Source organism: Xyrauchen texanus, chromosome 3 (genome assembly GCF_025860055.1).
Source record: "Xyrauchen texanus isolate HMW12.3.18 chromosome 3, RBS_HiC_50CHRs, whole genome shotgun sequence".
Taxonomy (NCBI): Eukaryota; Metazoa; Chordata; class Actinopteri; order Cypriniformes; family Catostomidae; genus Xyrauchen; species Xyrauchen texanus.
Window position 1 is genome coordinate 31,650,839 of NC_068278.1, and position 24,123 is coordinate 31,674,961.

The 24,123-nt window shown below is 39.1% G+C and overlaps 1 protein-coding gene across 1 annotated transcript; it reads right to left on the reverse strand.

Annotated features, from left to right (window-relative positions):
- Window positions 1-529: 529 nt before the first annotated feature.
- On the reverse strand, window positions 530-19,872 carry LOC127631275 (calcium uptake protein 2, mitochondrial-like). Its single transcript, XM_052109349.1, has 12 exons — window positions 19,637-19,872; window positions 18,696-18,831; window positions 17,981-18,012; window positions 17,723-17,798; window positions 14,663-14,710; window positions 6,748-6,830; window positions 5,384-5,437; window positions 5,031-5,125; window positions 4,126-4,297; window positions 2,304-2,412; window positions 1,998-2,155; window positions 530-1,726 (listed from the first exon to the last, which is right to left on the reverse strand). Exons 1-12 carry the CDS (start codon window positions 19,829-19,831, stop codon window positions 1,625-1,627), a joined length of 1,260 nt encoding a protein of 419 aa, XP_051965309.1. The 5' UTR covers window positions 19,832-19,872; the 3' UTR covers window positions 530-1,624.
- Window positions 19,873-24,123: the final 4,251 nt, after the last annotated feature.

The window sequence follows — 24,123 nt, forward strand, 5'->3', positions numbered from 1 at the left end:
ATAGTAAAAAACAAACAAAAAGGACTTAAATATTGATTTGTTCCTCACCCACACCCATCATATCGCTTTTGAAGATATTTAACCTCTGGAGTCCTATAGATTACTTTTATGCTGCCTTTATATGCTTTTTTGACCTTCAAAGTTCTGGCCAGCATTTACTTGCATTGTATATAGACTTACAAATCTTCGTTTGTGTTAAACAGAAGAAATTGAGACACACCTGGGATAGCATGAGGGTGATTAAATAATGAGTTTTCATTTTGGGGTGAACTATCCCTTTAATGCCATATTCAGATTCATAACAGTTGTCAGCTGAGGGTGCTATTTAACTTCTGTTGCGTTTGACAAACATAAGAAAACGCACTGATCTACTGTTCTTGACGATCTTAAAGCTATCTTTGGAGGGCGGAGTTTTGAAAGGAGGGGGCATGTCTAATTCAACGATTCAGTCTGGTGGAAAAAAAAATTTAAGTTCTCATTTTCAAGGTTCTAGAATTGATAGTCATCACATGATAGTTATTTTACAGTCTCTTTTATTAATGCAAAATACAAGCCAACATTTGTTAGCAAGCATAATTCTGTGAAATCAAAAATTAAAAATCAGATTTTTGGGGGAAAAATCTGAAAAATCAAAGACTGAAAACATTACAGTGTTAATAAAATTTAATAACAGTACCCAAACAACCAAAATAAGAAAATGGTTCAACTGAATTTCCATCCAGATTTGACAATAACTCAACTGGATTCTTTCTAATTAAATGCAGAAAACTGGATTTCAGAGTTAAATCTGATAGTTTCACAACTGAAAATCAAAGATTACAATGTGTTTTCTAGCGATTAATCTGTTTGTTTGACCACTTGCAGCCTATGATTTATGCTGCCATGTATAATAACAGCTTATTATTTTATTGTCTGTTCAATCGCAAAACAACATCCAAAAGCAACTACACCCAGTATAAAAGTGCTGTAGAGTTTTACCGTGATAGTGACATAATTCAATAAATCTGCATTACATGCACATTTTCCACAGGATAATTTTGTAATCTCCTATAACAGCAAAGCTTCACATGACAGAGAATACAATTCAGGTTATATGTAAATACCACAGCCATATCCCAAGTAAAATATAAAGTAAATACAATTAAAACATGTTACTTATTAAAAAGAAATGGTTATGTCCACTCGATACAAGCAAAAGCTTTGCAAACTGACAGCATAATCTTGGAGTATTCACAGGCCTCAAATTTAATAACATTTCACAAAATAAAACAGGTCTGAAGAACACATCACAGATTTGGCATGTAGTGAAACCTCTTGTATCAAGATTTACAGTAAAGCTCATAATAATGAAACTACATATTTTTAAATACAATTATTCTTAATATTAGGCTATTTAATAGGTTTTGGGCCAACAACAATATCACTACATAAGTAATATATTTTGGGCCTGTGTAAACATTTTCTAAGAAAAGTATTCATTAAAACTAGATCAAAACAAGTCAAGATAAACAAACCCTGTCATTTCTAGGTAATTAATTATGCATTCATTTTCTCCCCAAAAGCATTAAACTTACAAGTATAACCACATTTGATCAGACACATATACCAGCCAGACCTTCTCCTGTCAGACAGGGCTGCCGGTTTCCCGAAGTGCCTCTTTAGCTGCTTGCAATGTCTCTCTTTTCACACATTTCCAGTAATCAGAAAAGCCATACTGGGGTTGAACCTATGAAACACACAGATGCAACCAAAATCTACCCGTCACTGCTCTAAGCCAAATAAAAGCAATCAGTAAAATGATTAACTAGTGTCAGATTAGACTCTAAATGTTCTTCAAATGCTTCTACTGTCTTAATGTCAAATTCTACTACCAATTACAATCCTAACACTAATTATATATTTTTTTAAATCATAAATCGCACAACATTGTAATGGTAAACCATATAAAATTGTGCAAATTAATTAATTATCAATTAATGAACTAAATGATTTCTCACCCTGAGCCCACGAAGTACTCTGTCTTTCACTACGGTGAGGAATTCTTTATGACTCAGGCAGTTGTCCCCGTCCAGGTCAAAGATTTTAAACACCGTGTCCAGAACGTTCTCTGAAAGCTCTTGACCTGTAGCTATCTTTACTGCTCGTTTAAACTGAGCTGTGGTGAAACAAATGGAGAATGCTATATATTTCAATCACTCAAAAACATAATTGCCAATTTTGACATTGGAAATACCCTGACAAGAATTACATTTCAGGACACTCTCTAGAATTAGATTAAATATTGCCATCAAGATCAGTCTTACCCATTCCAATTGGCTTGCTGGCATCATTAATCATTTTGACTGACAAGGCAAAGTCCTCCAGGTGGTTGGTAAAGAGACAGAATGCTTTAAATTCATCAAAGGAGATGCTCTGACATAGACAAAACAAAATATTCCTGAATAAAAACTTTGAGACTTTAAAATATGCCAATGACATTACAATACTACCACCATGTTATTACCATGTGAAATATACAAAGACCCAGGACAGGGCAGGAATTGTTTCCTGAAATAGTTTTGTGTTCCCTCGCAATAAATGTAATAAACGCAATAAAACTTTAAATTTACTACATATTTTAACCTTGATATTGATAGTAAAACCATAATAATAATACAGTAAAACAAAAACTATGGTAATAAATATCATCATTTTGTATCAAATACCATTGTCAAATCATAGTAACCACAAGAATAATCAAAATCACAAGGAAAAAAAAGAAACTGTTACTTTTCATAGTTACTACAATTTTACTATAGTAAACCATGATTTACACCAAAAACTATGGTTACTACAGCCTAAAATATTATTATAGTAAAACCATTATTTCCAACAAAAACTATGGTTACCACAATTATTAATATAGTAATATTACTATAGTAAATCCATGGTTCTGCCAAAAAACATTGAACTGTCATGATTACATATAGTAAAGCCATGGTTTTACTACAGTAACCATAATTAAACTATAGTATTTGTATAGTAAAACCATAATAACCACAACATTATGATTTTTATTACCAAAGTTTTAGTTTTCCTGTATTATCACTATGGTTTCACAACGCACTAATGAAAAACTATTTCATATTAGTAATTCTGGGCGCATTATCCTGCTGAAAGAGGCCACTGCCATCAAGGAATACAATTGCTATCAAGGGGTGTACCTGGTCTGCAACTATGTTTAGGTAGGTGGCACCGGCTTGTCGTCTTCCCAAAGTGCACGCTGGTGCCGTCACTTCCCCAAGTAAACGACAACATTTACACGTACACGGCCGTCCACGTGATTTAAAAGAAAATGGGACTCACTGGACCAGACAAACTTCTTCCACTGCTCCGAGGTCCAGTTTCTGATGCTCACGTGCCCATTGTGGGCACTCTGACTGGTCTGCAGCTACGCAGACCCATACGCAGCAAAGTGTGATGCACTGTGTGTTGTAACACATCCCTCCCGTAACATCATTAAACTTTCTGTGACTTGTGCCAAAGTAGATCTTCTGTCGGTTTGGACCAGATGGCCTTCGTTGCCCTTGCGCATTGATGAGTCTTGGGTGCCCCAACAGCCTGTCGACAGTTTATGGTTTGTCCCTCCTCGGACCACTGTCAGTAGGTACTCACCACTGCTGACCGGGAGCACCTCACAAGCTTTTTGATAGATGCTCTGACCCAGTCGTCTGGCCATAACAATTTGGCTCTCGTCAAAGTCGTTCAGGTCTTTACTCCTGCCGATTTCTCCTGCATTCAACATGTTGAATACGAGAACTAATTGTTTGTTTACCATCTAATCTACCCAGACCTTGACATGTGGCCTTGTTAGGAGATTATCATCATTATTCACTTCACCCGTGAGTGGTCATAATGTTTTGGATCATCAGTGTACATTTCATATAGTTTAGTGTTTAGAACTTTTCTGTACTCTGTTGGACTGCCTTGAATCGTGAATCGTCTTGCGTTCACCTCTTATAGTTTTACAAGCAGTCACCCACCTACAGTTGAACCGTTTGAGTTTATAAGAATTCTAGTTTATGTCAAATGAAAAATCAGCATCTTAATTCTGGGCTTTCAGTGTTAATGTTTAAAATTAGTTACCTGTCCAGTGGGGATCCTCTTCCTCATATTTTCCCAGTATGCCTCATTATCTTCTTCATTGGTATAATGAAGTAGCCATTCAGCAAAGTCCTCACGCCTCATGGTCTTCATCCCTTTAGAAAACCGTAGGAACTCCATTTCTTGCACCTCTGATTGTAGGTCTTCCATAAACCTACACAAAATAAATAAATTCTTGTACAACAATACATCTTTGAAGACTAAAAACATTTTAAGACACAGAATAATGTCCTATCACTTGTATGTAGCAAGCTTAACCTTTTATATAAAGTCTAGAATATAAGTTGTTGTATTCTACCACGCTCTGTCAATATTTAACCAAAACATTGTTATCACCTAAAACATCCTAATTTGGAAATTCCTAGAATTATTTTCTTTTTGTACAAACACTAAATAAGTAAAAGTGATCGAAAATTCCAGTTTCATGGTATGGGCAGGTTAATAAATTCTGCTGGTCACAATATCATATCATTGGTATAATTTATCACCAAATCATTCACACTAATTAAATTTAACTCATACAAATACTTTATATATAGCTAGATTTAAACATGATCTAAAGTAATTATGAGTTGTGGATGTGACTCGTCCTTTTAGGTCAAATACTTCATTTGGATCACTGAATATAAATAAATTCAAAATCTGAACAATTGTTACTGTTTTCTAGAAAATACAGCTACAGGTTATTCACCACAGGCACATCCACCATCTTTCAAATATTTTGGTCATTTTTGTCTCTTTCTGTGTCATTTTTGACCCAAACTCTGGTTATATTAGGGGTTTGTCCAAATCCCTAACTCTAACCTCACCCTAACCCAAGTATGAGTAATAGTAATAGTGATGCTTCTCTTACAGGCAGTGTGCCACTGAGGTAAAATTGTTTGTACCTGCAGAAATCATTGTAATGGAGTTTCATCTTGCCATTTTTCCCAAAGAACACCACCTGTAGTGTGGTGCTGACCTCATCAACAGTGTCTAAACCCTGCAAACAAACAATACTGGGGCTAAGTTCAATCTTAGTGTGCTTACACAGTAATGTCCTGAAGAGGTTTTTACAAACATGTAAGCAGATATTTCAGCACAACATTAACTTTTAACTTGATGCAACAAGGAAATGTTTCTGTAAAGACATATGAAAAGAAAAATCAGCATGTTCCAATTTCCATATAACATGTTTTGCCTTAATGCTAACATATCAATGATAAGTTGCTGATCTTATTCAAACATACAGAACACCCACCTCTGCCCCACCCAGCTTTAGAAGCTTTTTCCTCGGGTTAATTATTTTCTTCAGCTTCAGAGAAGAGAGAAAAGTTGTTAGACTGCTGGCAAAGATTCAGTCATGCACACTCACGTAACTGGCCCTGATCAACTCATTCTTCTGTGTATATGCACATGTTTCTTTTTCAGAAGGGATGAGGGAATGTTGATCTGTTCTGTAAAACTCAAATATTGAGTCTTATCAAATTTTTTCTTAAAGCTGGTGTGATTCTTCTGCTTTCACCACATTCATGTTAATAGACAAATGTTAAACCAAATTTAAACTAAGATCTCCTCATGTTCTTACCATGCACCAACCATCCATCAACCATGCCCACATACCTGTCACACATCTGTCCTCTCATGCCAGCATTAACAGAGACAAAAAGCATCATCAGATTGACCACATAACTCACAATCCAGCACTCCCAAATCCAGTCAGGAGAACAAATGCTCTAGAACAGGGGTTCTCCACCATTCTTTGTCCATGGCCCATTTTTTACAAAATTCTTGCATCCCACCCACCCCCCACAGATCCACCTCTCCTTTGCTGTTATGACCAGCTTGGGTCGGTATTTGGTCTTAATGCAAACAAGCATGCTGAAAAATAAGTGCAAACAAATGGTACCAGCAGTTTTAAGTTGCTCAAGTGAGTGACAGTTCTGCATATACTGTATTTACCGTTTGCAGAAGCTGGCACATTACAGAGAGTTCACCTTTACATCTGGGTCATATTTTAGCCTACACTTTCAATAATAATTTAAAGGGATTGTTTAAAAAAATTCACCCAAAAAGGAAAGATCTATCATTTACTTCCAAGAAACACAAAATGAGAAGTTGGGTAAAAATCACAGCCTCAGTCACCATTGCATCCTTTTTTCCATACAATAGAAGGAACTGGTGACTACGGATATCATTTAGCAGCATAACATCATCTTTTGCCAGAATTTTCATTTTTGGGTGATCTCTTTAAGCTAATGGAAGCTGCATAGTTCATATATATATATATCTATATATAGGTCTAACCTCCTGCCTTATTTATGCTCAAAACTAAACTCTTGAAAAATATATCATAAATAAGATACAGTTAATAGAAATCGCCCACAACCCCATCTGCATCTCTGCAGACCCCACATAGGACATCGTCTTCAAAGTTGAGAAACTCTGCTAGAACTTTATTTCTGCACACTTTCATATTATTCTAGAAATGTACCATTTACCAATCATTCCAATTGTAAAAACAAATAGTTTCTAAACAATATTTCCAAAAATCAGTTGAAGTAGGAATAAACTTTTTGTTGAAATTATGTCATAAAAAATGATGTGTGAAAAGACATGCCATACCTTCTGAAACTCTTTCTTGTCCACATGCTCATTGCCATCAATATCAAGCATTTTGAAAGCAATATGAAATCCTGTTTGAGGTTCTGGAATCACAATGCAGTTAAATACAAAGCAATGGATACTGGCTTTCTGGAATAACCCTCAGCTGAACAAGGAAGTGGGTGGCCACTAATAAGTAAAAGGTGGGTGCTAAAACCCCAATTAGCTTAATGAGGTGACTTGATCTACACACAGATCAGTGATTGCAGCTACAGAGCGTTATCACTGTCAGTCAGTAAGACAAGTATTACTGTGATCCAATTGTGATTTTATTATGGTAACTACAGTATGCTAAAGTATAACCTCAGATCAAACAAGAATCAACACTTAATTAAGACACTTAATTGTTCATGAGCAAGCACTGAGCAGCAAGCCATCAAAACATTTCACTTTGCCAGAAGTTTAGGGAAGCTGTATATCAAAAACAAACATACAGCTCTGAAATAAGCATGCAACTGAAAGAAGACTGAAACTGGTCTCCCATAACAGTTTAACTTTTGTTTATGATGCCACATTAACAGCCAGTGATATCATATTTATTTATTCATAAAATTCTTGCTGGGGGTATTCCAGAAAGCAGAGTAAGAAACTACACCAAGTTAGTTTAATCAGAGTAAGCGGTTTTCCGTATCTTTCAGAGTATGTTAGTAACCATAGCAACTTACCCTGTGAACCTAACCTGCTCCGTAGCAGGTTATATTCTTCCAGAGTTAGTTTATTTCAGGTAATTGCCATGAAGTTTCAGAGGTTGTCAGCATATGCCTACCTTTTTGATATAGACATGGTGCCCATAGAAGTTTAGATTACGCACAATATCATAAAATGCAAGGGACTAAAAACGGTTCAAGGAACAAATCCGAACAAAAAGTTTAGCAGAACGTAACCGAAAACCAGAACAAAGTGATTTTCAATTGTTCTGGAGTTCCCTATCGAGAGGTCTCTCCTATTGCGTAAGTAGCTTACGCTATGGGAAAACTCAGTTTCTCGAGAAATATTGAAGTCTTTATGTAAAACGCATTGCAGCTGCACAGCAGACAGTAATGAGCGAGGCAGCTCGGTCACTGGCTGTGCTGCGGCAACTGCTCGAACCAATGACGGGGCGACTCTGAACGCGCAACCAATGGGCGCGCGCCTCGCGTTCGCGCGCTCAGAGCCCGCCGAAATTAGCATAGCCAGGCTATATAATGGGCACCCCGTCATACGAGTTCCTTTAGATTTAATCTCCTTCAGCGAACGAGCCTGCTACCACCGTGCTGCCGTCCCCTCTGTTCGAGCCGCGCAAGAAAAAGCGCCGCTCACGGAGGCCGTCAGAGCACGCGGACTTCAGTGACGTCACGCCGGGCCAGTCCCCGTGTGCTTCACCACCACCCGAGAACTCCCCGCCGCCAGTCCAATTCACGCAGACGGACCAGCACCCCTCCAACAGAGCGGTGGGTCTCATCTCGTTCGGGCGCCAGGGACGAGCGGTGAAAAGGATGACAGCCTTTCCAATTGGCGCTGCATCAGGCGACTGGCGGGCTCGGCCTTCGACCCAGCGCCGTCGACATTAGCGGACACGAGCACGGGCACCAGCACGGTAAGAGAGTTCGCTGAGCGCTTCACTGCAGCGAGCAAAGCGTGTAAAACATTACCCAGTCCCCTTACAGGCGGCTGGAAATGTCTGTACAGCAGTCAATGGGCCAGTCACAGAACTTCGCTCACCTGCAATCAAACGCCGTTTTAACGGCAACACACAGAAATCACAAGAGTCATTTTCTGCCTGTGTCACTAAGGGTCACGTGTCCACACTAAAGTGCGCACTCCCACATATCAATACTGTCCAAACAGTGCCGAATACTTTCCCAGCTCGAGCTGGACGCCCCATAAATGTAGATCGTGTGCCTATTGTCATGTATGCACCACTACACACAAGCACTGTTCCCACAGTTATAAACACTTCCCCAGTAAAAGCGGGAAATACTATAAATGTAGCGCGCCTGCCTGCTGTCCTGCACGCACCCCTACACACAAACAATGTATGCATGGCCAAAAACCCCACCGCTAGTGGGAGGCTTTATGAAAGTGGCGCGCGTGCCTACCACAGTAGATGCACCCCCACCCATAAGCGCTGCCCATACAGTTCCAAACAGATCTCTGGCTCACGCCGCGAGCATCACAGATGAGACGCGCGAGCCAAGAAACTCCCCGCTAAGAGCGGGAAGCTTTATGGAAGTGGCGCGCGTGCCTATTACAATATATGCACCCCCACCCGTAAACACTGTCGTTTCAAACATTTCTCCGGCTCTTGCTGCGAGCATTACGGAGATAGCGCGTGTGCCTGTAATCTCACACGCACCCCTGCACTCAACAAAGCTGCTCAGCACGCGCCCGCGCCTCTGAGAGCTGTAAGCTCAGTGTTAGCACATTTTCTGCCTGTGTCACTAAGGGGTCACGTGTCCACACTAAATTGCGCACTTCCACAGTTACAAACACTGTATGCATGACCAAAAACACCCGCCCATGGCGGAGGCTTTATGAAAGTGGCGGCGTGCCTACTACAGTAGATGCACCCCACCCATAAGCGCTGCACATACAGTTTCAAACAGTTCTCTGTCTCATGCCGCAAGCGTCACAGATGCGACGCAGCGAGCCAGAAACTCCCGCTAAGAGCGGGAAGCTTTATGAAAGTGGCGCGCGTGCCTATTACAATGTATGCACCCCCACCTGTAAACACTGTCTATACAGTTTCAAACATTTCTCCAGCTCACGATGCGAGCATTACGGAGATAGCGTGCGTGCCTGTAAGCTCACACGCACCCCTGCACTCGGCACTCAACACGGCTGCTCAGCGCGCACCTGCGCCTCTGGGAGCTGTAAACTCAGTGTTAGCACAAGGCAATTTGCCGGTAGGGCACATACGTCACTGTGACACGCCCCCAGCCAACATTCAGCCCATATCTATGCGAGCAAAAGCCTGGGAAAAAATCCCCGACATGCCAAAATGGGTTTTGAACATAATAAAACACGGTTACTCTCTTCAATTCGCTCGCAGACCACCCCGCTTTTCAGCGGTGGTCGAGACGAAAGTGAGGAAAGATGTGTCACATGTTCTACGCACCGAGGTGCTCGAACTGATAGAGAAGTGCGCTATAGAAACTGTTCCTCCCTCTATGAGCGAGGCAGGTTTTTACAGCCGCTATTTTCTCGTCCCGAAAAAGGACGGTGGCCTCCGCCCCATCCTAGATTTCAGACATCTGAACAAAGCTTTTATGATTCGCTCGTTCAGAATGTTAACAACCAAACATATCCTCGCGCAAGTCCGCCCCGGGGGTTGGTTTCTATCAGTGGATTTGAAAGACGCTTACGTTCACATTCCGATAGCGCCTCATCACAGTCCTTTTCTGAGATTCGCTTTCGAGGGACAGTCATACCAGTACACAGTACTACCATTCGGCCTATCATTGGCCCCCCCGTACATTCACGAAATGTATGGACGCGGCACTTTCCCCCCTGAGACAGCGGGGAGTGCGAATACTGAATTACCTCGACGATTGGCAAATCATAGCACAATCAGAGGGTCAGTTAACGACACACAGATCTTGGATTATCAGCCATCTAGAATGCCTGGGTCTGAGAATCAATTTTGCAAAGAGCGTGCCATCCCCCAGCCAGAATATCTCTTCTGGGAATAGTGCTAGACTCAGTGCAGATGACAGCGCGCCTCTCATCAGAGCGCCCCCGTCAAGCGATTTCAAAGAATGCTCGGTCTCATGGCCTCGGCATCAGCTGTACTCCAGCTAGGATTGTTGCACATGCGTCCTCTCCAGCGCTGGCTCAAGAGCCGTGTCCCCACTCACGCGTGGCGCTCGGGCCACTTTTTGATCAGAACGAATCACGGCTGTATAAAAGCCCTGACGCCCTGGAAAGCCATCAACTGGTATCAAACCGGCGTGAGTCTGGGCGTGAACACGTGGAGAAAAATGATCACGACAGATGCCTCCAAAATAGGATGGGGGGCCCTTTACGAGGGCAGGCCTGTCTCCGGCTTTTGGTCAAACCCGGAAAAGCCTACATATAAACTGTCTGGAAATGAAGGTGGTCGCCTTGGCTCTCAGAGCCCTGCTTCCGTACCTGAAAAGCGAACACGTCCTGGTCCGAACGGACAACATGACGGTAGTTTCGTGATATAAATCGCCAGGGTGGACTTAGGTTGAGCTCCTGCACTCTATGGAGGGCCCTCCATGCATGGCCCCTCAACGGGTTCCCGAGAACCTCCCCAGTGGAGTTTTGAGAACCATCACTGAGGCGCGAGCACCCTCTACGAGGCGCTTATATGCCCAAAAGTGGAAAGTGTTCAGTGACTGGTGTGATACCAAGAGCTTGAACCCCAAATCGTGTGAGATACCAAGTGTACTCGCCTTTTTTGCAAGAGCTGCTGGAGGCGGGCCGCACACCCTCCATGCTCAAAGTCTATGTGGCTGCCATAGCGGCGTCACACAATCCTGATAAAGGACATTCATTAGGGAAAAACGATCTAATCATTCGTTTCCTAAGAGGCTTAGGAGGATGAACCCTCCTCGCCCGGTGCTGATCTGGGACCTGGCCACGGTCCTGGACGCACTCAAGAGTGCCCCATTAGAACCTCTCCGAACCGTGCACCTTAAACAGCAAAACTGCGCTCTTGCTGGCGCCGCTTCAGTCAAGAGAGTGGGCTGACCTACACGCGCTGTCATCAAGTGCTGCTTGCCTGGAATTTGGACCTAACGACTGCAGAGTTGTCCTTAGGCCAAAGCATGGGTATATTCCTAAAGTGCTCTCCACACCCTTCAGAGCACAGGTGATATCTCTGGCAGCTTATCGTCCCCAGCAGATGAAAGCAACGCTAATTTACTCTGCCCGGTCAGGGCGCTCAGAGTATATTTGGAACGTTCTGCCCTGTTCAGACAGACAGAACAATTATTCGTATGCTTTGGCGGCTGCACTAAAGGTCTCGCAGTCTCAAAGCAAAGAATATCAGCTGGATAGTGGATGCTATAGCTTAGCTTATGAAGCCAAGGGCCTTCAATGCCTCTTAGGCGTCAGAGCTCACTCTACGAGGAGCATGGCCTCCTCGTGGGCTTGGTCGAGTGGGATACCCATTTAAGATATTTGTGCGGTGGCGGGCTGGGCCTCGCCTTCGACATTTATCAGGTTTTATAACCTACAGGTCCCCTCATTGCATTCCAACATTCTATCAGCCTGACTGTAGAATGGACTGGAGTATGTATATGCTGAGCATTATCTCCTCCCTTATAAGGTCCGTCTCTGACCGACTTAGAGGATTTTTTATGCATATCAGCACATAGAAAACTCAGTACATAAGATATGTGCTTGTGTTTGTACTATGAGCGCCCACCATGGACCACCTTGGAAGGGCTCTATACTATCCTATTATGTAGCTCGCCGTTGGCCGGCTCGTGGAATAATCACTTTGCTTTAAGGCTCAGGCATCTGCCTCTGGCTTTATAGAGTGAAGTCAGCACGCACAGCGTTTTACATGGTGTTCCCATAGCGTAAGCTACTTACGCAATAGGAGAGACCTCTCTATAGGGAACGACTCAGTTACTAACGTAACCTCGGTTCCCTGAGAGGAGGGAACGAGTATTGGCGTAAGCTGCCGTGCTTGTGCTTGGTCAGTTCAGCTTCAGTCGATTGAACCTAAAGGAACTCGTATGACGGGTGCCCATTATATAGCCTGGCTATGCTAATTTCGGCGGGCTCTGAGCGCTGGACGCGTAGGCGCTACCATTGGTCGCGCGTTCAGAGTCGCCCGTCATTGGTTCGAGCAGTTGCCGCAGCACAGCCAATGACCGAGCTGCCTCGCTCATTACTGTCTGCTGTGCAGCTGCAATGCGTTTTACATAAAGACTTCAATATTTCTCGAGAAATGGAGTTTTCCCATAGCGTAAGCTACTTACGCAATACTCGTTCCCTCCTCTCAGGGAACCGAGGTTACGTTAGTAACCGAGTTGTTTTTTTTAAATGCTGGTAACGGTTAATTTTGTTTCGTTATTTTTGTTTTTTTGTTTTTCATGAAATTAAAGGCCAAATGGTGTGTAACTACACCACTTCATGGTGCCCAAAAGAATATAAAAAATGTGCTTTGATCCTGGTGGCTAAATTAAGCTTATTTTGGGCTTGTTTTTCCAGACCAGGTTGCTTTTTTTCTATTGTGAGATCTGGCAATACTGCAATTGGTTTTTCACCCACCCCTTAGCGCAGAGTACTGTCATTTTAAAAAGAACACTATTATCCATATTTTTTGTTCTAACCAGTAACCTTTTGGAAAGGAGGCTGCATATGAATCACAATGAAAAAAAATACAGTTCAGAACAAATCTAAATAAAACATAATTTCAGTTTTAGTCTCTGTTTAAAGCACTAATATGATATACAGCAATCTTAACTTTATCTCTCAAATATTCTGCCCTCCATTTCCAGTCTCACACATCACAGATTTGCATTTAAAAGTGAACGAATTAAAGTACATTGGACCGTTTGTAAATTATTTTTTAAATACTGTAATATTGTCAACATAGAACACATTGAAGAGGCCTCCACACTCTTAACTGTAAAGAAAGAGCTTTATGCATTCATATTTAGCACTACAAATATTTTTATTTTATGATCTTAATATTATGAATATATCAACAAATGTCATAGAATGAAAATATTAAACCCACATTCTTTTTACAATTCCTTTAGTCAATGAATGTTAATTATAATATTACATATCCTTATTCAGGTAATGTCTACCATTTTAAAGCTTAAGCAATCAAATTAAACTCTTTTCACTAACTAGATAATATGTGATCATCTGATGGACCAAAGAAATAGAATAGAGGTCAGAGATTTGACTTTGAATCGCTATAATTCATGTATATAAAGAAATGCAAACATTTTCAGACTTGTTCATTTTCATTTGCTATTTTGAAGTTCAGTGCAGACAAATAACTTAACAGTCAACATACTGTATTAAACAGTGTAGAGAATGCTGCATTAGGCTTCTACTGTACACGTATGGAAAAATGTTATACCATTATGGGTTTATGTCCGAGTTGCTTATCCGTGCTTTCAGGAATACTCCCCCAGGTCACTTGTACTGTTTGGTCATTAGTAGATTTTCTTTCTGCTGGATGCCCAAACGTTATTGGTGCACAACTGGCCATAGATTTTAAATATCTGATCACAAATTTGATGTATTTCCAGTAAAAACAAGATATCATTCTAATTTGACAAGAAATAATTTTTCTTGCTGCTAAAATGTAACATTCTGGAAGTAAATTTTTTAAATATAAATTTAAGTAGTGCATAATGCATCATATCATGAACAAGATGAAGGATTATCAATATATAAATCAATGAAAATCACTCTGATACTGATCACTTTTTACATCAGTTTCCACATATTTTTAATCATATCCACGTATGTAGGCAGAGACAAATCATATAGAACAGTAATATTGCTCACAGTAACTATCTGCTTCATCTTGCCTGCACTCCACTAATCTCACAGGAGACAGATTGCATATACTCCACTGTCTATGCTCCAATTGGTTGCATTGGTCCTTATTAGCATAATGTTGTACTTCTCTCAAATTTGTTGAGTTGCCGATTCTGATACCTTTGATTACAGTGATTAACAACAAGTCTTCTGTGACTTTTGGGACTGTGGAGAAACATCCCTGAGGTTAGACTTCCAAAGAATTACAAAACTATCACTGCTGAAGACAAAGACTCATCTTTGTCTGCCTGATAAACGAGTAGCTAAAAGCACAAATGGTCTATGATGTATAGAGATTAGGGACTGGCACTGATCTAGAGCTGTTGGGAAACTAGAATGTGTGAGAATCACTTACTTGTAACAATAGTGAGGAGAAACAGGTACTCTGTGTAAGAGATAAGCCCTGAAATCACAATTCAGACAAGGAGATGAAATAACATACAGCTCATTTATAAACACATAGACACACAAATTATATCCTGCACTGCAAATGTTTCCAAGTTGTTCATTAATACTAGGGATTTGCCAGGGTGGTCGACTAATTGAGTATTTGTCAAACAACTGATTAGTGACTTATGATAAGTTGATTAGTGGTAGGGTTGGAGCGGTATACCGGTTTCACAGTATATCACGGTATGAAAATGTATGGTTTTCATACCATGTACATTTGCTTATCTACGGTACTGAGATGGACGGAGAATCTCACCTGCGCCTGCATCTCCTTTCCTCCTCGACTATCTGTCAAAGTTGTCAACTTGTGCCACACACACACATGCAGCAGAGAAATGTCAGAGAGAAGCGATACGAGGGGGTCTGACATAAGTGAGTGTGTGAGTGAGTTAAAGCAGTGTTTCTCAACTGGTGGGGCGTGGGTCTATTCGGACTGGATCACGGACAGCGGGGAAAGAACAATGCCATGGTTCTCCCATTGAAGATATTTCGGCAGCCACCCAATTGATAGCCCATTTAGGACTGCCGAGGCAGATTTAATGATAATCTCCCAATCAGCTAAAGGCTTCTCATTTGCACTTTCGCAGGAGTTTAACGGAACCAGCTCGTGATCATGATATACTATGTTCTCTGGCACGTGCATGCAATAACTGTGCTTCACTCGATATTGTGGAGCACAGACATCAAAACTGATGTGACCAATTTAAATTCTAGTGAGACTTTTCTAGTTTAAAGCGCTACGGAGGAAGTCAAGTCAAACCTCTCAAACAGTACGCAGCCCATGGCAAATAGCACTGAGGAGGAAAAGAGCAACAGTGTGATATGCACACATTTTTCTTTCATTGTTATACATCACCACCTTTACAAAATTGATTCTCGATTTCACAAGTAACGGTTACATTTTGGCAAAATGTTATAGTTCCATATGAAATCTATTAGACCTCATTTATATCAGTTGTAGTTAGTTTCAAGTGTTTCAGCTGGTACTTATTTTTCATAAATACAAAAACGTATTATTACTATTATTTAAGACTAGCTACACTGACCAAATCATGGTAATGAAGAGCCTTTCCCCGTGTAATATGTTATGTTTAAATTATGTTTGAAATTAGGAAACAAACAGGATAATAATGGGCTCATATAAGTAAATATGCTCTTCAATTTTTAAAAGGGTGAGAGAAAACTTCCTGACACTTTTGTTGTTGACATCATCAACAAAAAGTATATCACTTGACGTCCTTGTACTTGAAAATCAAGAACAAATTGATGCAACATGACCCAGGATACATTAAATACAAGTTATGTTTTTACTATAGTGGGTCACCACTTAATTTTCAATGTAAAATCTGTCCTGAAGCAAAACCAGTTGATAAGCACTGAGTTAAAGGTACAGACAGGAGCAGTCTGACTGCGCTGTTGCACACCTACAGCATATGTTAATTATTACTTATCACAAGACATTACTTTAAAGCTCACACAGCTGATGTTATTTTTCATTAAGTACTACATTTTACATGCTATGCTAACATGTAAACTAACATGCTTTAGTTTTATAACATGATATAGTTACATGATATTTCTTTATCGTGTGTATAATTTGGTTTATTGTTATAATTCTGTTAGCTTTCTTATTTATTTTCAAAAGGGAGACTTTTTATTTTTTTTTACACATACTTTAATTAAAATAAAATGGTTTCAAGTTTAAATTATAATAAAGCATTTGTTCAACAACAAAAAAAAAATCCTTCTGTTTTCACTCCTTTAAGGGTCATTATAACTGACAATAATAATTGTGTAATACTGTATACTGTTATACAGTGAAACTTTCTGAGACGGTTATCGTATCGTGAAAATCTTATACCAATGCAACCCTAATTAGTGGGGTCGACTAATAAAGGTGTCTAGCAGGGCGGGGCCGAGCGGTGCCTGGGCAGAGTGAGGCAAGGAAGATAAGTGGTGAATGAGTTCCACCTGTGTGCTTCGCGTTCCACTGAAGGGCGGCGGGAGTATTTAAAAAGAGGAGACAGTGGAAAAGAGAGAGAGAGAGAGACGCATGAAGATGTGATTATGTGTTCGACGTGTCTGCGGGGAGCAGCATGTATTGTATTATATTATGTTTATGTGTAAAAATAAATGTCTACGTGTTGTCAATCCGATCCCAGCTTCCTCCTTGCCCATCATGTGAACTTGTTACACTAACATTAATATTTTTAGTGGAGGTGGTTTTAATGAGACATATTTCTCTAAATAATTAAGAGACACAACTTCTTGGAGAGCACTTTTTTATGATAACTTGCTGTGCTCAACAGTAAATAACAGTCAGCACAGTAAAACTCTGCTAGAAGTTTCGTCTCTTTAATGTTTTAAGTTTAGTCTTTTTATGCACTGTTGTTACAGTAAAGCACCGCATCAACAACTTATTTCAAGACGATCACTCTCAGATGTTAAATTCTCTGCTGAGTGAAATATTCCCATATTTGTAAGGTGCTGTGGAGAGATTAAAGTCTTTAGGTGATTCTGTCTGACACTGCTTAAATAAATAGTTGCCGTTAGAAAGGTATAAAATGCTTGATGTCATGAACTGATATGTACCCGCATTATTATTTTGCAGCTCTGTGATTTTGAATATGCAGCGAGGATCGTCCTGAAGCACCTGAAGCGGTTAAGCTGAAGTGTGTCATTCTGTGTTCAGGTTGCGGATATAAGCAGTTTCATGCTGCTCTGTATTGGAGCCTCTCCTATTTTCTTACTTTGATAGTTTTGTGCATTATGATGTTATAAATATTTATCCTATCCATTTAGTTTGTTAGCATGTTGAAGTGCTTAGCGTCTGTATATGCACATCCCTAATTAAAACACTTAAAAATGGAACATAAATGAAGTGATCGTACACGTAGACCCAGGCACTTTATTGAGGCAGGTGGACTCCGGCATGGGTGAGACAGGTGTTTGCTGAACATTTTACCTTTGTCTCCGATTCCTCTGAATAGTTTATTTCCTGCCTCAGCATTGGAAGCCACCTTCATCATCTCCTCCACTTCCTGTCATGGGAAACAATCTAATTATGAGCAAGTAAATGGCTCAATCAACAGACAGCAAAATATTGCGAGCTTTGCTTGTGTCAGCAGAGATTTCCAGCACAAATAAACACATTCAATATCATACAAGTTATATGCATAGTAATAGCTCTCATTTATGCTTATGGCTTATGGATTTCACTCACACTTTTCGTCAGGATCTTTTTCTGTAGTTTGTCTGAAAGAGAGGAAGACAATATTTTGCTGCATAGTGAGAATCAACAAAAGAAGAAACATTTTTATTTGAGGCCTGTCATGGTGTTTGAGAGATCTCGGAGTACACTATGATCAGACTTTATGAATACAAGGCCTAACATGCAGATGCGATTACTTCAAGGAGCAAAGCACTTGAACTGTGATGCTCTCTTAAACCAGAAAGATGTCAATATAATGAGAGCATAAGTGAGAAAGAGAGAGGGATTGTGGAAAAAATATATGTTTAACCAAATAGGGGTCTTAGTATTGTCTGGTACCTTGCTGTATTATAAACAGAATAAACAGAAGTGTGAACCAACCTAAACATATGGATTAAATGCATGAGCTTTTCATAGAAGTTCTGCAGGGTTTGCTGTGATCAGGTAAAATACATTCACTGTTATTATACATTTTTTGTCTGCAGATAGCAGCCCTATAAGAGCTCATATTTAAACAGACATTTTTTTCGATAATCATGCGAAGTAAGGAATAATATAACTATAGTCCATAGTATAGTATAGTCCAATAGAATAGGAATCTACAATATCAGATACTACCAGAAGTTATATATTATAGTGCATCCCTGCATGTAGTTTTTGAGAATATCTGCATTTTCATGTGGGTGTAACGAGTGTACGAGTGTTTTTTTTGTCTCTGGTCACTTACGATCCACATACTCCATCATGACTGAATGGAGGAAGTCTCTGGGTGTCATATATGGCTCTTGTTCATACATTATGGAGGCAAACTGGTTAAATCGCAGACATCTCGTTGACACATTTGACACTGTGGTCTCTGCTTTCTGACAAACATACAAATATGGAGAGAATTATGCAACATATGTTCTTTATCTTTACATCTAATTAAGCTGAAATAATTGTTAGCTGGATAAATCCACAACAAACTTGGATGTTACATTAGATCTGAATATGCAGCAACATTTTAACTGCATATTCTTGACAAAACAGACACGTTGCCAGATTCACTCACATTCCATTTTAATGAAGTTTACTGTCATTTTAGACTGAGTACATCAGATTTGTGCATGGACATTCACTCACAAGTATGAATGTTATTACTTTACACTCTGCACATTTCACATCTCTTCTAATGTGTTAATTAAATATTCTAGCTAATTTGATATTGCTTTAAGCTACAAAAAGTGTTGCAGTTCTTTTACCATGTTTAAATCATGTATTTTCAAAATATTATAAATTAGAAAATTATTCATTACAAAAACATTTAAGTAAAATAACTAGACACATAGCACTTTCAGTTTGCCTTGACAGAAGCCCAAATATACACACATAAATACTAACAACATCAAAACAGGGCACATTAGGCTTTTTATTGAGACTACATACACAATTCATCCCAGAGAAATAAAAATAAAAAGATTGGTGTAAAACTTCATTTTTAAATGCCTACTGGTTTCACTTGAATATATAAACCTAAAAACTAAACAGAATAATAAGTCGCAACACAGTGACAGATGAAGCAAACAGATTACGGGTCTGGGAGGCTCTTATAGCATAGCTGAAACTTAATGTGCAACATTAGGAAATTACTTACAATTGACTTGAAAAGTTGTCTGATTATTTATTTACCTTCACCTCCTCCGCGTACACGATGTGGGGCCACAGTTTCCATTGCGGATCATATTTATACCGAATAAATCCGCCTGCCAAAACAGTGCTCAGCAGTCCCGCTCCCACTGTACGACTATACCATATATTTCTGTGAGACGACAAACTTCTGAGCATATTCCGCACGCTAACACCTACCCTGAGCCAAGTCGCCATTTTTCTATGGGGAAGATTGTATCGCCCTTCTTTGGTCGATAGTGGAGACACACTGGAAAAACTGTGCTTTGGCGCCCACAACAGCCTAAAGCGCATCTACACTGTTACAGAGTCAGTACACAGCTTCCGATTGTGATTCTTTCGAACAACAGTTCTCAATTTTGTTTTCTTCCAAAAATGAGGGAGACGATAATAACAAGTAAAAATAAAACATAAATACAATATTTTCTAATGAATTGACTATTTGAAGGTGATTAATGGACAAGAACATAAATATAAGTGTACATTAGATAATATATGTATTGCTATTTTCCAAAACATTGGGCCCAAATACTACATTTTCATGTTTTTCTTCACAAAATAGTTTTATTTTTACATTTTATAGCTAATAACATGAAGGTGTGAATGGTTTCACTCCTTGCCCTGTCATACATATTAATAAAAATTGTAGTCTTGTAGTCTTGTTATAAAAATAACCCTATATAGGCTATATCTTGTGCTGTATCTTGTGCAAGTTTTCCAGAGTTTTGACATCCTGACTTGGCATTTCAACACTGTACAAACACGTAGGCAACATCTCAAGTGGTTCAACTTGTTAAACTAGGGATATAAAAGTAGCCTACACTTTGTCTGTTGGCAGGTATCCGTACATTCTTTATTTGTTTCTTGAAAGTCTGGTTTTGATTTCCTACATTTTCTGCTTTATTATCAGTGAATATTATCATTTAAGAAAGATCCATACCTGTCAACATTTGGGTAACAAATCCGGGAGATCTAATAATAGGTCTGTAGTTATCAATAGGAAGTCTCTTTATAAAAGTGATTGGTATGTCATTATTTTTGACATTATTTTTATTCAAGATTTATTAGATGCAGAAGGGAATTTGTTATCTTATAATGAATTTATTCATAAATATAGTGTTAGAACTACATTTAAAAGTTATTATAAAGTATGTAAAGCTATACCCACTGGTTTGTTAAGAATAATTCAAAGTAGTTTATCTGATCCTGTATCTAGGCCTGTTGTTTCTCTGCCTTCCTTGAAAATTTGTCATTTGGAACTAGTTGATAATAAGTGTAGTAACAAAGTTATATATAAAGTGTTTAAACATATTATCACTGGGGATTTTCAGTGTTATTTTCTAGGAGATGTTGAAGTTTCAGTAAGAGATAAACATTTCACCCTTTTATCTTGCATACCCTGTTGCTCCAAAGGTTAAGGAAACTCATTACAAAATCCTATTTAGGATTTACCCTGTAGGTGATTTTTTACAGAAAAGATTTAATTTCGAGGGGGATCCTTGTGTTTTCTGTTCTTTCTTCCCTGAAACACTTAATCACCTTTTTTTCAATGTGAATTTACTTCACAATTTTGGCTTGACATATATAACTGGTTATCAGTAAAAATTGAGACAATGCCTCCTATTGTTCTACAAGATATCCTTTTTTATAAAAACAGTTTGAATCCCCAAATTTCTGACATGGTTAATATGGTATTGTTGCTGGGTAAATATCATATTCATACATTTAAATGGAAAAAAGAAACCCCTCCTTTAATTTATTTTTCTGTGATTTTGTGAAATCATTCCAGAGCCTCAAATATTTAAAAAAATAAAATAGACAGATTGAATCGTTATGTTTTGCTATGTCAAAGCAGAGGCGGCGGCAGCCGATTTTGCTGGGGGCTTCAGCCCCGAATGTTTTGAGTGTAGCCCCGAATATATTTTGAAAAGTTGACTGACAAATATGAAACCGGATGTAAATCCCCGAAATCATAAGTTGCCTTATTTCATTTATTTTTTGCTTTGCACATACTGCATACAGCCTGTAAAAATAGACATAGGCATAATCTAGCCTATAGAATAAGTTCCTTTGCTGTCGGTAGCCTATGGGCGACTCCGTTTCTTCCTCTCTGTTGAATATGCAGCAGGTAGGGGAGGAGCTTGCACAGTCGTTGTCATCAACTAACGTTACTTAGTGGCGAGTTAACGGCAATTAGCAGGAAAGATAGCAAAAATGAAGCAAATGAGGCTTTGGGGATTTTTCCGAAAGAAGTCAGTGGGTAAGAATTCACATTTGTTTTTGTCCTTAAAGTCTGAAGATCATCATTTAGCTGGCTTTCACCCACAGTAGGCTAAACCTCAAGAGGTTCACTACCGACTGCGATTACATTTTGTAGCCTCCTTGTATAGATTGTTATTTGTTAGCTCAATGTTAGAGCATTTGCCTTTCACACCGAAGACCAAGGTTTGAATCCAGTTTGGAGTGTACTTTTCTTGTTTATCAGGTGTTGTTTTAGCTAATGATAACCAATAAGCATTAACATAAAATGTATGTGTGACTTGTTTTGTGATATTAGTTTGTAGTAAATAGGTAGAGTGGGCAGAGCCGGATTATCCATAAGGGCACCAACCATTCACAACCACTAGGGGGCACCACATGACACAAGCTTTAAAAATATTTTTGTAAATTGTTATATTATTAACTTGAAATTTTGAAAGACCATACATAACTTGTTTATGAACACTAATTTAATAATAATAATAATAAATTATAAATAAATGAAGATTACATGACCACTATCACTCCCCCTCCCAATCTGTCACAGTTGAGTTGGTCCACAACAATTACGCACAAATGTGTCATTTTTTTAACGGCTACTACAGAAAATGAATCAAAATCCAAAATGGACAGACGGCAATTGAGTGGTTTCAGCAAAATGAAGATTAAAGAAAGAGAAGGATGCTAGATGTTTAGCTACAATAAAAAATGTTCCAGGGATCGACAAATTTTTTGTTAAATCACTAGTTTTTTGGGAGAACATGGGAATTGCAGACACCAGCAGCACTAAGACTGACACCGCTGGCGCTGCTAGCGGGGAGATGCAGCAGCTGCTAATGTTAGTCAGGGCGTCTGGCGATGACCGCCAGGTGAATGAGGATATTCTCCTTGTCCTTGGGGAGACAGGAGCGAGGAAGACTCGGGTGAGGAAGAGGACATTAATGAAGATAAATATTAGGGGTGGGACGGTACATGTAAGTTATTCGTATTGAACCGAAACGGTACGGGCGTCACGTCTCGGTGCACGAATTTACACGGAGAATACACGGTATAAAAATAAATAAAACTAAATAGCGATACATATTGCTCTATTTCGCATAATGAACAGTCTGATCAAGATTGCAATGCTGGAGTGTGTGTGTGTTTGTGTGTGCGGCGTGATCAAACTTTTTTTTTGGGGGCCTTTTGAGGTATAGTGCCCAGGGGCACCACACTGTCTTGATACGGCCCTGAGTGTAATTGCTAAATAAGTTAATTGCCATTATGCAACGTTTTAGAAAAGTATGAATTAGCAGAATATCCAGTGTTATGAAAACAGTAGGTCATAACTACAATGCATTCTTTAATTCCCTGTCTTATTCTGCCCTCTGGCATATCGAAATTAATACAAACCTTAACATAAAGAGACGGACAGTGTTATTAACAGACAGTAAAAATCATACTAATAATACTATGTAAAAAAAATCTGATGAGCCCAGAATATAAACTCAACGTGTTTAATTACGTTATAAGCATTGCCGAATACACTCAAATGAGATCGACTCAGAAAAGACGTCAATAAATGCACGCGTCACCTGCTACATCCTCTTTGTTGCATGCGCAAATTATGATCACTAATACAAAATACAACATTTTATTCACAAAAATGTCTCTATTTGTAGAAATTGCTGCACATTCGTTGAATTCTGAATTTTGCACACATAAGTTGAAAGCAATTTGTTTGTGGATAGTAGGCACAGGTATCCTAGAAGAACATATCTGCAACATTTATCAAGTTCACGGATAATTGTGCGTGCATCTGATCTATTAAATTAGTATTATTAATCATTATGATACTAAAATCATAATAAAGTATGTATACTACAAAAAATCAGATGAGTCCAGAATATGAACGTAACGCGTTTAATTTCACGTTAAGTATTTTCCTCCCATATAAAAACATTATAAGAAAGCTAAATGTGGCTTTATGCATATTAGAATGTCCCCTTATTATGTCGAAATAACGACTTATTATTATATTGAAATAACGAGATAAGTTATTTTTCTTCCTCTTTTTTCACCTTAAAAAATGAACTTAGAACAACACAAACACAAAAGCGCCTCAGTGCACTGTCACTGATGGCCATTGAATCTCAGCTGGTCATGGACTTGGATTTTGATGACATTGTAACTGAGTTTGCTAACAGGAAAGCCAGGAAGAAGTCTTTTTAAGGGCAGCCGGAGAGAGGAGA